Consider the following 14,325-nt stretch of genomic DNA (forward strand, 5'->3'; position numbering starts at 1 on the left):
AAAGATCCATATACAGAAGCCTGTATATACTATACAGAAGCCTGATGATGGCAGATGAGATTCTGCTGAAATGTTGCTACAACTTTAAAAGCACAACTATAATGAGGTGGGAAAATACCCGAACAAAGCTGAATACTGTACATATATATACATATACATATACATATATTCATTTTGTTTGTGGTAATGCTCAGTCTCTCCCAGCCACTTCTGAGTTTAGAGAATGCATTTGCTAAAATGAATAGGCTTAAATTATGGAATGTTTTGCTGAATATAGTAAGTACAGTAAAACATATATAGTGTAGTGGTTAGTAAATGGTTCAGCATTGAGCAGGAAGTAAGTCACAGATGTGTAAAGTTTCATTGGTTGCTCAGTTTATTGAATGTTTATTGATATTAATGATGTATTCGTTTGGGATGTATGTATGTATGTATGAACACCAGTATGTAGATGATATGTGTTTGTCTGAGAACTTAAGTAAAATTTAATTCATGTCAGATTGCTGGTATAATGCAACCAGGAGCATGGATCTAAAAAAAATGCATCAGAAGCCAAGATTTTTTAGGTTTGACAGGGAACATGAAGTAACTGCTGCATGTAAACCTAAGCACATGAATTTGTATAGCAGAAAGTTTGCCACAGATGGGAAAATGGATGGGGAATTTTGAAATATACTTATGCTTTAGAAAAATGTGGATAACATATGACAAAGAATGCAATTTATCAAAAGATGCCAAAATAGCCTAAGGCTGTGTTTTGTCCACATCTGTTAAATGGAAGTGAAAGTTGGATGTGTTATTCCCAAAAGAAGTAAAGTGATAGGTATGTATTTATATATAAGAAAGGAGAAGAAAAAGAATGTTTTATCAAAAGAAAGAAAGAAAGAAAGAAAGAAAGAAAGAAAGAAAGAAAGAAAGAAAGAAAGAAAGAAAGAAAGAAAGAAAATTTTGATTTGATTTAAGAATGACACAATTTATAAAACAGCTTCTAGTATGTTAACCTTCCCCAAGCTGGTGCTTTTCAAATTTGTTATCTTTAGCAGACAAGATGGTTGGGAATTCAAAGAAGTTTGTTCTCTAGAGGATTTTAATTTGAGACAACTGTAGAATGGGGACTTTCTTTTTCTTTGTTGTTACCATTAATACATGCAAAATGGTGCTCTTTTAATACCATTGGTGAACTTGGGAAGAAGAGGAAGAAGAAGAAGGAAAAGAATCAATTGCATGTGCCTCCCTAGTCCTGACATCTCCAAGTAGTATTAGCTGGCAAGTCTAGAAATAGAAATAGAAAATACAGAACTGGTCAGAGCAATAAAGAGCAGTGTCTTATTGCTTATGTTCCTTCTGTTTGTGTAGTAAATGCACTAGATCCAACAGACACTGGCAAAGGTAACCCTCTATATCAGAACAAAACTTCAGACTACTGGAATTTAATCTATTTATCACCACGTGTGAACGTTGTTCTTGCAAAAATGGAGAGGGCCCTTACAAGGAGGTTTTTCTGAATTGTGTTTTCTTTTGTGTGCGTGTATGTTGTTTCTTTACATCAGTGAAGTATTTGGGATTGCTGGCAATGTCCAAAATCTTGAAAACACATCCTAAATCAGTACAGTCTCATAAGGATCTCATTCTCCAGTGCTTGGACGATAAAGATGAATCCATCCGCCTCCGAGCCTTGGATCTTCTATATGGAATGGTAGGTTTATAATACTTACTGTGCATCCTGGCTAATTTGTTTTTCTAACTAGTAACCTAGATACTAGAGTGACTAATACGGTCTTGATAATAATGAGATGGAAAAAAGGGAATCTAAGATAGCTTATTCATTTACTGTTTGTTTAAGCAGTTGTATCCCTAAACCACTTTCAAGGCAGCAAAGAAACTGGGAGGGTCAAAAGTTTCCAGAATGAAGTATCTGGCGTAGCTCACTGCTACATCCTATGGGTTTTCTGCCAAGCTGCATCAAATAGGCATCTTCCCATGTCCTGTATAGAGACCCAACATTTGGTAACTGGTGCCTGAGTTTCTGTTTGTTTGGGCCCTTGCTACAGGTGTCCAAGAAGAATTTGATGGAAATTGTGAAAAAGCTGATGATCCATGTGGACAAAGCTGAAGGAACAACCTACAGGGATGAGCTGCTAACCAAAATCATTGATATATGTAGCCAGTCCAATTACCAGTACATCACCAACTTTGAATGGTCAGTATTTATCACATACTTGGGTCCTGCTTTATAGCCTCAGGAGGATTTCAGAAGGTTATACAATGTTTTCCTCCAAAGTAAAGTTTAAATCTTGCATAATACAGGTAATTCTCACTTAGTGTCCATTTGTTCAAAGTTATGACAGTACTGAACCAAGGGACTTACAACCAGGCTTTGAAATTCCAGCCATTGCAGCAACCCCATGGACACATGAACAAAATTCCCATAAAGGAGATGTGGTGTGGAGGGTTCTTGAACCAAAGAATAGCTAATAAACCACATACTATATACCCTATTGCTTCTTTTCTGTTTCTCTTTTATGGATAGCATTTCTCCCCAAATGTAGCCCACATCCTTATATCTATCAGTTTTACTCAGCCTTTTTTGCTTTCTTTAACTGCTGCTTTCCTCAGAATGTGCACTTTTATGTTGGATTATTTTGGGTTTCCTCATAATTAGAGCCGCAAAGTCTGTTTTTAACAGTTATATTTTTTAAAAAAAAAATCAATAAGCAAACCTCAAACAAACCTGCTGTTTGTTTTACACGCAGAGAGAGACAACACCCAAAGAATTTAAATGGTTCTGCTTTTTCAAATCTACATAGATTTTGGTAAAAAAAAGTTGTTGAAAAATGTTTACTCATATACAAATGTACATATTGGATCACTCTGCTTCTGTACACACACATACATACATTCACTTATACACACACATCCCTTGAGCAAATTTTATTTCTAATCCAGCATTGTGTGAAATTAGAAATTAGTAATAATGCTTGTTGTACCCCATTGCTCTAATACTTGTTGTGCCCCATGGTTGTAATAGGATTTTGTGAGGAGATAGCTGTTGGAGCAGCCCTGAAATTCACATAACCTGAAACAGGAGAGTTGGAGCAGGCAGCTATAGCTAATTACTTTTGAGCCGTTCTGATACAAGCAGATAAAGGCCAGGCAGAACAAACAAAGAGAGGAACAGAAAAAGCAGAAGCTACCAATGGCCATATAAGGATGTGGGGAGGGGCACCTAGGCTGGGAACTAGAATTTGAAAACCAAAAGCAAGCTGAGGAAGAAATGAACAAGCGTTAAGTAGAGTACTTGTGTGTGTAGAAGCTGTAAGGATAATAGAGATATTAACATTTGAATCATTGAAAATTGCAGTGTACATGAAGCATGCATGAAATTTACCGAAGGGCCTCCTCTTTATAATAATAGTCTCCCCTTGGTTTCTCGGCTTGCACATCAGTACCTCTTCTTATCCGCTTCAGGTACATCAGCATCTTAGTGGAGCTGACACGGCTGGAAGGTACAAGGCACGGCCATCTCATTGCCTCGCAGATGTTAGACGTGGCAATCCGAGTGAAGGCCATCCGCAAATTTGCTGTGTCCCAGATGGCCATGCTTCTTGACAATGCTCACTTACTGGCCAGCAACACACAGAGGAACGGAATCTGTGAGGTGCTATACGCTGCAGCTTGGATATGTGGAGAATTCTCAGAGTAAGTGCCCGGGAATCTAGTGGTTGAAAAGGAAGGGTTTTCAGAAGGCCAAGTTCTCTCTTGTCCCTGAGGCCTGAAGCGTTTCTTATGACTCCCCTTTTCCTGTCCTGGACAAGGAGGAGAAAGAAACTCCCTAAGCTTTCTTCTTCACTTCAGGCACCTTGAAGAACCCCAGCAGACCCTTGAAGCCATGCTGCGGCCTAAAGTGACCACGCTTCCAGGCCACATCCAAGCAGTTTATGTCCAAAACATGGTGAAGCTTTATGCCTCAATTCTCCAGCAAAAGGAACAGGCTGGTGAGAAGGAAGTGGCCCAGGAGGCGACCCAGATGATGATTGACTGCCTGCCTCAGTTTGTGCAGAGTGCTGATCTTGAAGTCCAGGAGAGAGTAAGAAAAATCTGCCTTTTTTTTTCCTTTTCTTTTTTGCCAAATTGACTTTTCAGCTTTGCATTTTGCTGGGTTTGGAGTGAAAGAACACATCATTCATTCATTCATTGTTGATCTTTAGGCTTCCTGCATCCTCCAGCTCATGAAATATATCCAGAAGCTTCAGATCAAAGAGGTCCCTGTGGCTGAAGAAGTGACTGCCTTGTTTGCTGGGGAGCTTAACCCTGTAGCACCTAAAGCTCAGAAGAAAGTTCCAGTCCCAGAAGGGTGAGATGCTCTGCTTTTTCCCGTAGGATGATAAAATTAAGCCTCAAGCTCCATAGCCTGTCGCCTTGGCCCATCTCATAAGCCATAGTGCTTAGAAGAACCAGGAGATTATATTTATGTTTATGTAGAGTTGGGTCCTTGGCAACCTCTGTTTTAACAACAGGATGGAAATTAAAAGATTGGCTGCCGTCTTCTCACATAACCTGAAACAGAGATTCATTTCTTTCATAGTTTGGATCTCGATGCTTGGATCAATGAGCCACCTTCAGACAGTGATTCTGAAGATGAAAAACCAAGGACCATATTCCATGACGAAGAGCAAAGGCATTCAAAGCAACGGCAGCCTGAAATGGATGAGGAGGAGCTGGCCAGGGTAAGCTGGGTGAATGGGTAGGGGCAGTTCCAGTGTGCTTATATAAGGTGGCTGGAGGCAGGCTTCAAAGTTCATTGCATTTTTTGGAAAAAAACAAAATTGTCTTGAAGTACCCCCAGGAACTTTGTATCGTGTGATTTCCAGGTTCTCACAACATTTCATGATTTAACAAAATTTTAGTCATTTTAACACTTTTTTTTAATAGGAAAATGTACTGGTCCTTTGATTGAAATACTGAAGCTGTCTGACTGATTGTAACTTGTTCAATCCTTACCTGCTCTTTAACAGTGCAAGTGACTTTTCTACCTTTATCCAGGATTCTTATTTTTTTTTCAAGTGGAAAAAGAAATACCTTTGAATTTCCTTTTATAAATGAAACCCAAGTCACAGCAATCCTATTTCTGAATGTTTTTGTTTGCTTTTTTTTTAAAGCGTCGAGAAGTTAGGAAACAGGAGCAGGCAAACAATCCTTTCTACATTAAAAGTTCTCCATCTCCACAAAAGGTAAACAAGGCTTATCTGGGGGAATAAAAATAGTGACTTAGTGCCTGTGATACTTATGTAATAATTGGTGTTTTTTTAATGTAAGTGTTTGCATGCATCTGTCAGACTGCTGAGTCTGTACATTAGTACTAAATTTCTCTTCTTTTTGCTTTCTGCAGAGGTACCAAGATAGCCCTGGTGTTGAGCACATACCCGTGGTTCAGATCGATCTCTCTGTTCCTTTAAAAGTTCCTGGTAAGAGAATTTTATGGCAGATTTCAGCATCATTTGCTTAGCACCCCGTCTATATTCCTTGGTCAAATTTAAAGGACATTATTTATGGAATCATCATTCAAAAATAATGAAATGTTGGGAGGCTTGGAGAAACCCCAAAGTTTTCAGAAGTTCAAAAAAATCTGGTACAGGAATCTGAAAATAAGGTCATGAGCATAGTTAATAAAGAAAGGATTATGGCTGCTAAGAGAAGGACAGAAAACTGATTAGAGTTCCCTCTGTTTCTCCAGGAAAGCCAATTCCCAGCATTCATTCCCTTTCCGGGCCTATTTATCTTTCTTGACACAGATGTACATGTATATATGTGATACATACACCCCAAGTCTATGGTCTTTGATTTAGGACCTAATCTATGATAGCATAAACAATTTTTAACCATTTTACAGAATGCATGGATACTGCATCTATTTCTGAAAGAAACACTTTCCCAAGTAAAGGGGCCACTACGGAAAAGGCCACCTGGCTGGATAGGCAAAATAAATTTGGGCATAGTCATGTCCGGCATAACATATGCATTTGTTTCTACAATCTAGCCCTATAGGGTTTGTTCCAGTAATCCAAGCGTTCAATGATCAAGGTATGAATTGCTGTTGTTAGGGCAATTCATGCAGTTTCTGAACCTGGTCTATATTGGTTTCTTATTAATAGTACTTCTTTTAAAAAGTACTTTGGTTAAAAAGCATATAAAGTCCTGTAAAATATAATACAGTAAACTGAAATCCTTAAAAATGGAGTGCAACATAGAGACAAAAAATAACATTCAAAGCAGCAGTTCTTTTTAAGGACTGCTACATTTAACTGGTTAGTTCAGTCAGTCAATTTATAACCTTCGTATCCTGCTTTTTAGTCAGAAACTTTCTAGCCGACTTTTAAAAAGTCAGTACGGGTAGTCTTCCTTCTTAATGTCCATGCAGAGTTATCACCAGTCAGAAAAGGGGGACTTACAATCTGAGCTAGAAATTCCAACAGTCGCCTCCCTCCCCCACCAGAGCTGGGCTGCATTTATGACCATTTGCAGCATCTCACGGTTTTGTGACCACATTACAATGATTTTGCTGAAACTTGGCAATTCCAGTTTTTGGCAAAAACGCACCAACAGCAAATCTATATATTTATTTATTTATTTGGTTTGGTTTGTCAATTGCTTACAAGATAATAGGTATAAGTAAAAACATAGTTATGAATACATGGATACATATAAGAAAAATAAAAAAATAAAAGAAACAATAGGACAGGGACGGTAGGCACATTGTTGTGCTTATACATGACCCCTACAGACCTCTTAGGAAGGGGGTGAGGTCAATAGTAAGTCAAATCATGGATTTGCTTAATGACCGCAATGTTTATTTAACAACCACCATAAAAAGGTCATAAAATCGATTCAGTCATGTGACTGTTTCAACTTAAGACTGTAAAAGGATCTGTCCGTTATGGGCTTAACATGAGAATTATCTGTAGTGTGATAGTCCCCAATCAGACCCTTAAAATCTAGAAGACACAACACACAAGGAAAAAAAGGAGAAAACTGGGAAAAGAAAAATAGGCAGGTTTGAATATGTCCAAATTACAATCTATTTCATGACTCTGTTTAATGAAATATTTCAAATAACTTTATGAAATGAATGCTGGTAGGTGACAGGTGAGAGATCTCAACTTTTTTCTCACTGTTACCTTATGTCAGTGTTTCTCAACCTGCTGGCTGGGGAATTCTGGGAGTTGAAGTCCACACATCTTAAAGCGGCCCAGGTTGAAAAACACTCTCTTATGTATAAAGATAGCAGGTAGAAATGTTATGGTTCAATATTTTCCCTTCTCTCACACGGGATGATCAGTGATGTATCTGCGCATCATCTGTTAGCAAAGTTTGCTAACAATGTCTTCAGGTTTGTCACTTTTTCCTGGAATTTAAATCGGGTTGTTTTGACGGCACCTTAATCAAAATGAAAGCTTTCCTTTGTAGGCTGTCTTTTGTTCAGTAGCCAGCCTCCATCCAATCCCTTCCATTCTCTCCTCTGGCCTTATCAGGCTTACCAGCATCTGACCAGTACGTGAAGCTGGAAGAGGAGCGACGGCACCAGCAGAAACTGGAGAAAGACAAGAAGAAAAAGAAGCAGAAGAAAGAAAAATGGGGCAAGAACCGTCGCCACAATTCCCTGCACACAGAGAGTGATGAGGATATTGCGCCCGCCCAGCACGTGGATATTATCACAGAGGAGATGCCAGAAGTAAGTGCCGCAGGGCTTTAAGCCTTATTTTGTAGACTTCCATCCTCCAGGCTAGAAACCGGGAGACTGTGAGTTCTAGTCCCTCCTTAGGTATGAAAGCCAGCTGACTGACTGTGATCTAGTTATTGCCACTCAGCCCAACCTGCCTCAAAAAGTCATTGTTGTGAGGAAAATAGGAGGAGGAAGGAGTATATTCCTCACTTTGAGTTATTTATAAAAATAATAAAGGCCGATTATAAATAAATAAACGAAGGGCACTTTGATTCACATTCCTGTTCCATTGTGTGACCCTTAAGCCAGTTGCTAGATCTGGGCCTAGCTCTGCGAATGGTCGGCAGGGCCTGACAGAAATGAAGGATGGAGCACAGCCTCAAGTAATTACAGTTGCTAGTTCTCTCTTTCTCAATCCCCTTCTTTCCAGGGAAAAAATATCTGCCACAGATTCAGATTGACCACTGTTAGAGAGCTTTTGAATGAGGCCCAAGGTCATACAAAATTAAGCTGTCCTGTTCTTGATATATTTTACAAGGATGGCACAGCTTGAAGATGGATGTTTGTTTTTCAACAAAATAGGCTATCTTCCTGGCATTCAGAGATAGTACGCTGTAAGTCGCACCAAAGAATGAAATAAATGTGAACTGCAGCCAACAAATACTTTTTCCAGTGTTGCTTTCGTCACCAAAACTGTTTGATCAAGGGGGGAGGGGGAATTATAGAAGTGGGATTAATTGGTTTAGGACACCATAAATGGGAGAAATATAAAGCACCCCTGAGAAACAGAGATCACAATACTTTTTCCTTGAGAATGGATACCTTTTACTCATTTTCTGCCTCTTATGCCTCTGACATAGAATGCTCTGCCCAGTGATGAGGATGACAAGGATCCAAATGATCCCTACAAGGCACTGGATATTGATTTAGATAAGTGAGTACAAATCTTAGCTCTTGCAAAACCCTCTAAGATTCATGCCAATATGTAGTGCTGAATGTGACCAAGTGTGGAATTTATTGAATACTGAACGTGGTATACTCAGATACTCTACATAAATTAGACAAGCTAAAGACTTGGGCTTTGATTCCTAAACAGCTGGTTTTACAAATTTAGTTATAGAATGGCAACTTGAATGTTATCTTGATACATCTGAGATCTGAATATAAAGATGCATTAAGGGAATTCAAGATTGGTAATGGCACAGTGGTTAGAATGCAGTATTGCAAGCTGACTTTGCCCACTTCCAGGAGTTCAATCCTGACCGGCTCAAAGTTAGCCATCCATCTTTCTGAGGTTGGTAAAATGAGGACCCAGATTGTTGGGGGCAATATGCTGGCTGTAAACGGCTTAAAGAGGGCTGTGAAGCAGTATATAAGTCTAAGTGCTATAGCTATTGCTATTAAGAATCTTCCAAAGGGAGAATTGCAGGCTTGGATCTTCCTTATGCCACTAGAGAAGGAATGGAGAAATCTGCACTTTCCAGGTGTTTCTAAACAGCATCTCTTCTATCCCCAGCTTTAAACCATGCTCATTAATCTTGATGGGATTTGGAGTTCAACTAATAGAGGGCAAATAGTTTTTAATTAGCAATTAGTTTCAGAATCTTACTATATTAGTTCCCTAAATTTCAAATGGAGGCAAAACTTATTTGTTTTTCAACACTGAAAGACATTGTTGGAATTTCATAGAATTTCTCTGTTTTGCCTTTGGATTATTTCCATTCCCAGAAATTGTCATATCCTGTAGTCATATTGTTTTTCTTTCTGTCTGTCTGTCTCTCATACACAGTCTGATTTCAGGGAGTTCTGGCAGGTAAGTTCCCTCTTTGACAGCGTGAAAGGCTAACTGCTTCTGTTCAACACTGTAAAACACAACATTGCAAATGTCAGCTGTTTATGCAAAAAACTTAACACCAAATCTCTAAATTTGCACTAAATATCTACATTTACTCTCTGGATGATTGGTTGCATAACCACTGAATCCTATTAACAATCTTATTTAAATAAAAGAATAGTGACCCTGCCACTACATTTACACATGTTCCCAATCTTTTAGTGGAGATTTGAGAAATTGTAATTTGATTGAGAAAAATGTTGGGCTTTACAGTGTGAGCTGTTCCTTTTCCTCTGCTCCTCCACCCAGTTCCTGTAAAATGAGATTCAAGATTAAAGTTTTGTACCAAGGAGGAATCTCCAATTGCTTCAAGATGAATACAACAAATTTGCAAAATTGTCAAGACTAAGTTATATATTTCAAGTGGACAATAATTTTCTTTTCTGAATTGTTTTTCCGCTTAATAAAGGCTGACAATTTTTTTTTGCAGAAGTTCTGTATTTGTCATCAATAGCAGAAATTCTGACTGTGGAAGCCGGGGATAGGGGGAAATGAACAAATTGTAATTTTAATCTGAAAAAGTTAAAAGTGAGCAAATAAAAAATGTACTATATTTGCATTAGGGATCATTTCCAAGCTTTCTGAATGTGATTACAAAAATAATCAGGAAAGAAGCCGTGTTTTTCTTTTTCAGACCATACAGCTCTATATTTAAAATGATCTGAATTGAAAATGTTGCACCTTTTCAATCTGGGAAAATGATAGATGAAATTTTCTCAGTTTTCACTCTCTGGAACTTAAAAGCTTGCTTTTATGTTGAAGAATTTTACAAATAGAATTCTAACAATTTTGTTCAATAAACATCACTTACTTTCATGTGATCCTCTTTAGATTGTGTTGAATTATATTTCATCACATGTAGTGGAACTAATTCACTCTGACCTTCTCTGCTGACCCTGAACTGCTGTTGGAAGTTGGGAGAGACATTTGGTGGAATTTCATTGAAGGTCTTATCATCTTTTTTGTTAAGGCCTTTAACAGACAGTGAGGCACTTCCCGTGCAGAGGCATCGAAATGCCGACAGTCTTAAATCTCCTCAAGAAACTCAAGTCCCCCCGGTTGAAAAGAAAAGCAAGAAGCCAAAAAAGAAGGAAAAGAAGCACAAAGAGAAAGAGAGGGAGAAAGAAAAAAGAAAAGAGCGAGAAAGAAAAGCAGATGAAGATGACAAAAAGGTAATTTCGTTGCTTCTGCCTGCCATATTTTTTTTACAATCGCAGAAGTCCAATGAAGATTTTAAGAGCTTCTCGATAGGCATAAGTGCCCATAAGGAACAGTGAAATGTAGCCTATTTCAAAGTTTCTGACTTAATAAAATCCTATATATACTGTTTATAATATTTATGCATATATTTATTATAAATATTTACAATGCAAATAATAAAGATGTGCAAATATTTCTGAACAAACAATATATTTGCAGTTACAACCAGAATTCTAGATTGAGATTTAAATAACTATAGCTTGCAGTTCATTTGCATATAACACAGTAGGTAATCAAGAACTGCCAGGTGGTGGCAGCTCTTGCACCTGTAGCTTTAAGCATATTATTAAGGAATACAATATTCCTGTAAACATTATGGGACGCATAATGTTTATTCAGGATCACAGTTGCTGGGTATCTCTTGTTGAGCTCAAACAAAGCAAATGACATGCTGCCTAGTGCAGTGTGGGAACCCTATAGAAGAATATGTGTTTTGAATGCTTGAAATTGTCCTATAATAATTGTCCATAATACTTTTGGGGTGGTTTTTCCAGGCTCAAGATGTGGACCTGTGGCTTTCTGATACCCCACCGCCTGTCACTGCCATGGAGGCAAAGGTTAGTCTCTCCTTTATAAAATGTGCAGCAGAACCTCTGAAAAATATCTCCTTCTCTAGAAATATTGGTTCCAGCTTTCCAGGGAAGAGAAGGGAGCTCTAGCAAAGAAAATCCAGGTGAACTGGGTAAATAATTTATTATGTCACAAAAAGGTGATTCATAACATCCTTTCCTTCCCTTGCTATTTTGGATCCAAATTAAATATGCTGTTAAATTAACATTAGCATTAGCAGTGGTATTGAGTGTTATGACCTCAGAGGGTGCAGAGAAGTGATTCCCCCACCCACCCACCCCTTTGTGGTCTTGAGAAAAAAACATTCTTCTGGAAAGCGTAATCTGTTTTAGGAAGGAGTATTCTATTTCCTGCAGGAGGTTCTACTTTCTCCCCTCCTCCCCTTAACAACAACTGCAACTTCAGTATTTATTTATTATAAATAGTTTTTATACAAATATATGCAGTAAAAAAACAACATGATGATTCCTTCCGTGCTTTTACATCATTATTAACTTCCTTGACAGGTGATGCTTTTTGCATTTCCTAAAATACAGAAGTGCATGTATATACAGGTTGGGAGAGGAGGTTTTTTTTTTCTGCTGTTCACTTGGTTTCTCCAAGACTCATTACAACTGAGAGAAATCATCTTTGCACGTGCTGATGACTTTTATCCTAAGGATACCCGAGTTGACAGAAAAGTGGGCCAGATAATAAGACAGAGTATCTTTTTGTGAGCTCATAGTTGGAGTTGTGGCCATTGATTACAAATTGAGAACTATTAAGATATTCTTATAACTAGGATGAACAACCCACAGGTTATATGTAACTTACCAGTTTCTTTTTTTACTACCCACTGAATTCCCCATGATTATTTATTTATTTATTTGTCAAACTTGTACAAGATAACAAGTATAAGTATTAACATAAACAGGAACAAAGGAAATAAATACAGATAAATGGAGACAGTAAGACAGCACGCTTATGCACGCCCCCTTTAAGGACCTCTTAGGAATGGGGTGAGGTCCACAGTAGACAGTTTGAGTTAAAGCTGTGAGGGGTTGAGGCTGTAACAATGGAGTCGGGTAGGGCGTTCCAGGCATTGACCACTCTGTTGCTGAAGTCGTATTTTCTGCAATCGAGTTTGGAGCGGTTTACCTTAACTCTGTATTGGTTGTTTGCCCGTGTATTATTGTGATTGAAGCTGGAGAAGTCGTTGACAGGCAAGATGTTATAGCAGACAATTTTGTGAACTGTGCTTAGATTGGACTACAGGTGGTACAGTTCTAGATTGTCTAGGCCCAAAATTTCGAGCCTTGGAGTCATAGGGAATTCTATTGTGAGTGGAGGAGTGGAGTACTTTTTGCTAACGAATTTTGGAGACAAACCTTCAAACTATGAGAAAGTGGTTTTATTTATTTGGTTTTGGGTTGTTGTTTTTTAGCAAAACTAAGCATTAAAATAAACTTAACATCTCCATTTTAATCAAAACACCAGAAAGCCAAATGCAAAAAAAAGGGTTTTGCCCTCTTCTGCCTTACAGCTTTAGGATATGCTTTGAGTGGACCTGGGGACCCCATTAATTGAGGAAAGATGCTGGCATGGACTTTCAGTTGGTGGGCTCCTTTGTGTGGCCCATTCCCAATGAGGCTTGGAGAAGGAGGCTGACTACATTGAGGACTTAGGACTAATATGAACAGGGATCATACCTGGATGACTTGATCTGCATATTTTCTGCGATGCTCCCAAATGTGGTCTCTTCGACCAAGCTGGCTTTCATTATCCCAGTTTGTTTCTTCAGCAGGATCTGCCTGAAGTCAGTGTAGATCCAACGGAATCTGAAGAACCTAAGAAAGAGGAGGAATTTCAGGAAGAAGATGAAGGAAAGGTAAGTGGCCTAGAGAACTCCACTCTTCTGTATTTTGCCTGGGAACAGATGCTTCTTGACCAGTTTCTGATAATGGCAACTTGTATCTCATCTGGGAATATTTTCAGTATGGTTTGGATCTACTATAATTTCTGAACTGTCTTTGATCCAGCAGTATCTTAGGCAGAGGCCTAGGTTGGCCAGCATGAGTTTTAGCAGCAGATTCTGGCAAGATATGTGACTTGTCCAAAATAAAACAGCTTTTATTGGTGAGCCAAGAGGCAGCTGAGGAACCAGGAAGCTGACTTTTGGTCTATGTGGACTTACAGAAATCCAAGCATAGAAAGAAGAAGCATAAGAAGGAGGAAAAATCCAAAGAGAAGAAGCGTCCAAAGCATCGTGACCGAGGGGATGAGCCACAGACAGAATCGGTGCAGAACGGAACTCTGGAGGAAGAGCCACTGCCGGTGAGAAATTTGATCAGTGCAGAAAGGTCGTAATCGTTCGATAACTGGGAGACTGAGATTCCAGAAGACCTAACAGCTGTGGCATGGTTCTGCAGCAGCTTTGCCCAGCATCTGGTACTTTACAGAAAGTTCCCCATCCCCTGGTTGAGGTTACTGGGACTGAAATCAACCATTAAGAGCTGCGGGGGCACCGTGGTTAGAATGCTGTACTGCAGGCTACTTCTGCTGCCTGCAGTTGGGCAGTTTGTATCTTACCAGACCAAGGTTGACTCAGCCTTCCATCCTTCCGAGGTGTGTAAAATGAGGAGCCAGATTGTTGGGGGCAATATGCTCTGTAAACTGCTTAGCAGGGGCTGTAAAGCACTGTGAAGCGGTATATAAGTCTGAGTGCTATTGCTATTACCTGGTTGTTAAATCTACTGCATTGAAATTCCAAAGGTGCTTTTTCAAAAAACTTCATTTTTTTCCTTGAGGACATTTCACTTCTCATCCAAGAAGCTTCTTCAGGTCTCATTGAAGTTCTTCAGTCAGAACTGAAGAAGCTTCTTGAATGAAAAGTGAAAAAAGG

General features: G+C 38.9%; 1 protein-coding gene across 8 annotated transcripts in view; it reads left to right on the forward strand.

The window, feature by feature from the left end:
- The window catches only part of AP3D1 (adaptor related protein complex 3 subunit delta 1), a 52,246-nt gene that overhangs the window by 28,678 nt on the left and 9,243 nt on the right, over window positions 1-14,325 (forward strand). For 3 of the 8 annotated variants that reach the window (XM_087922740.1, XM_026698980.2, XM_026698979.2), the window contains 15 exons: window positions 1,551-1,696; window positions 2,052-2,200; window positions 3,469-3,699; window positions 3,856-4,087; window positions 4,209-4,354; window positions 4,586-4,727; window positions 5,160-5,231; window positions 5,390-5,465; window positions 7,530-7,729; window positions 8,581-8,654; window positions 9,510-9,533; window positions 10,585-10,786; window positions 11,369-11,431; window positions 13,225-13,311; window positions 13,620-13,757. In XM_087922740.1, the coding sequence (XP_087778866.1) occupies window positions 1,551-1,696; window positions 2,052-2,200; window positions 3,469-3,699; window positions 3,856-4,087; window positions 4,209-4,354; window positions 4,586-4,727; window positions 5,160-5,231; window positions 5,390-5,465; window positions 7,530-7,729; window positions 8,581-8,654; window positions 9,510-9,533; window positions 10,585-10,786; window positions 11,369-11,431; window positions 13,225-13,311; window positions 13,620-13,757 (1,982 nt within the window). The remainder of the gene's footprint in view (window positions 1-1,550; window positions 1,697-2,051; window positions 2,201-3,468; window positions 3,700-3,855; window positions 4,088-4,208; window positions 4,355-4,585; window positions 4,728-5,159; window positions 5,232-5,389; window positions 5,466-7,529; window positions 7,730-8,580; window positions 8,655-9,509; window positions 9,534-10,584; window positions 10,787-11,368; window positions 11,432-13,224; window positions 13,312-13,619; window positions 13,758-14,325) is intronic. The other 5 variants (XM_087922743.1, XM_087922742.1, XM_026698982.2 and 2 more) reach the window with 3 other exon arrangements.

Source organism: Pseudonaja textilis, chromosome 1 (genome assembly GCF_049901715.1).
Source record: "Pseudonaja textilis isolate UNSWEBS1 chromosome 1, rPseTex1.2, whole genome shotgun sequence".
Classification (NCBI taxonomy): domain Eukaryota; kingdom Metazoa; phylum Chordata; class Lepidosauria; order Squamata; family Elapidae; genus Pseudonaja; species Pseudonaja textilis.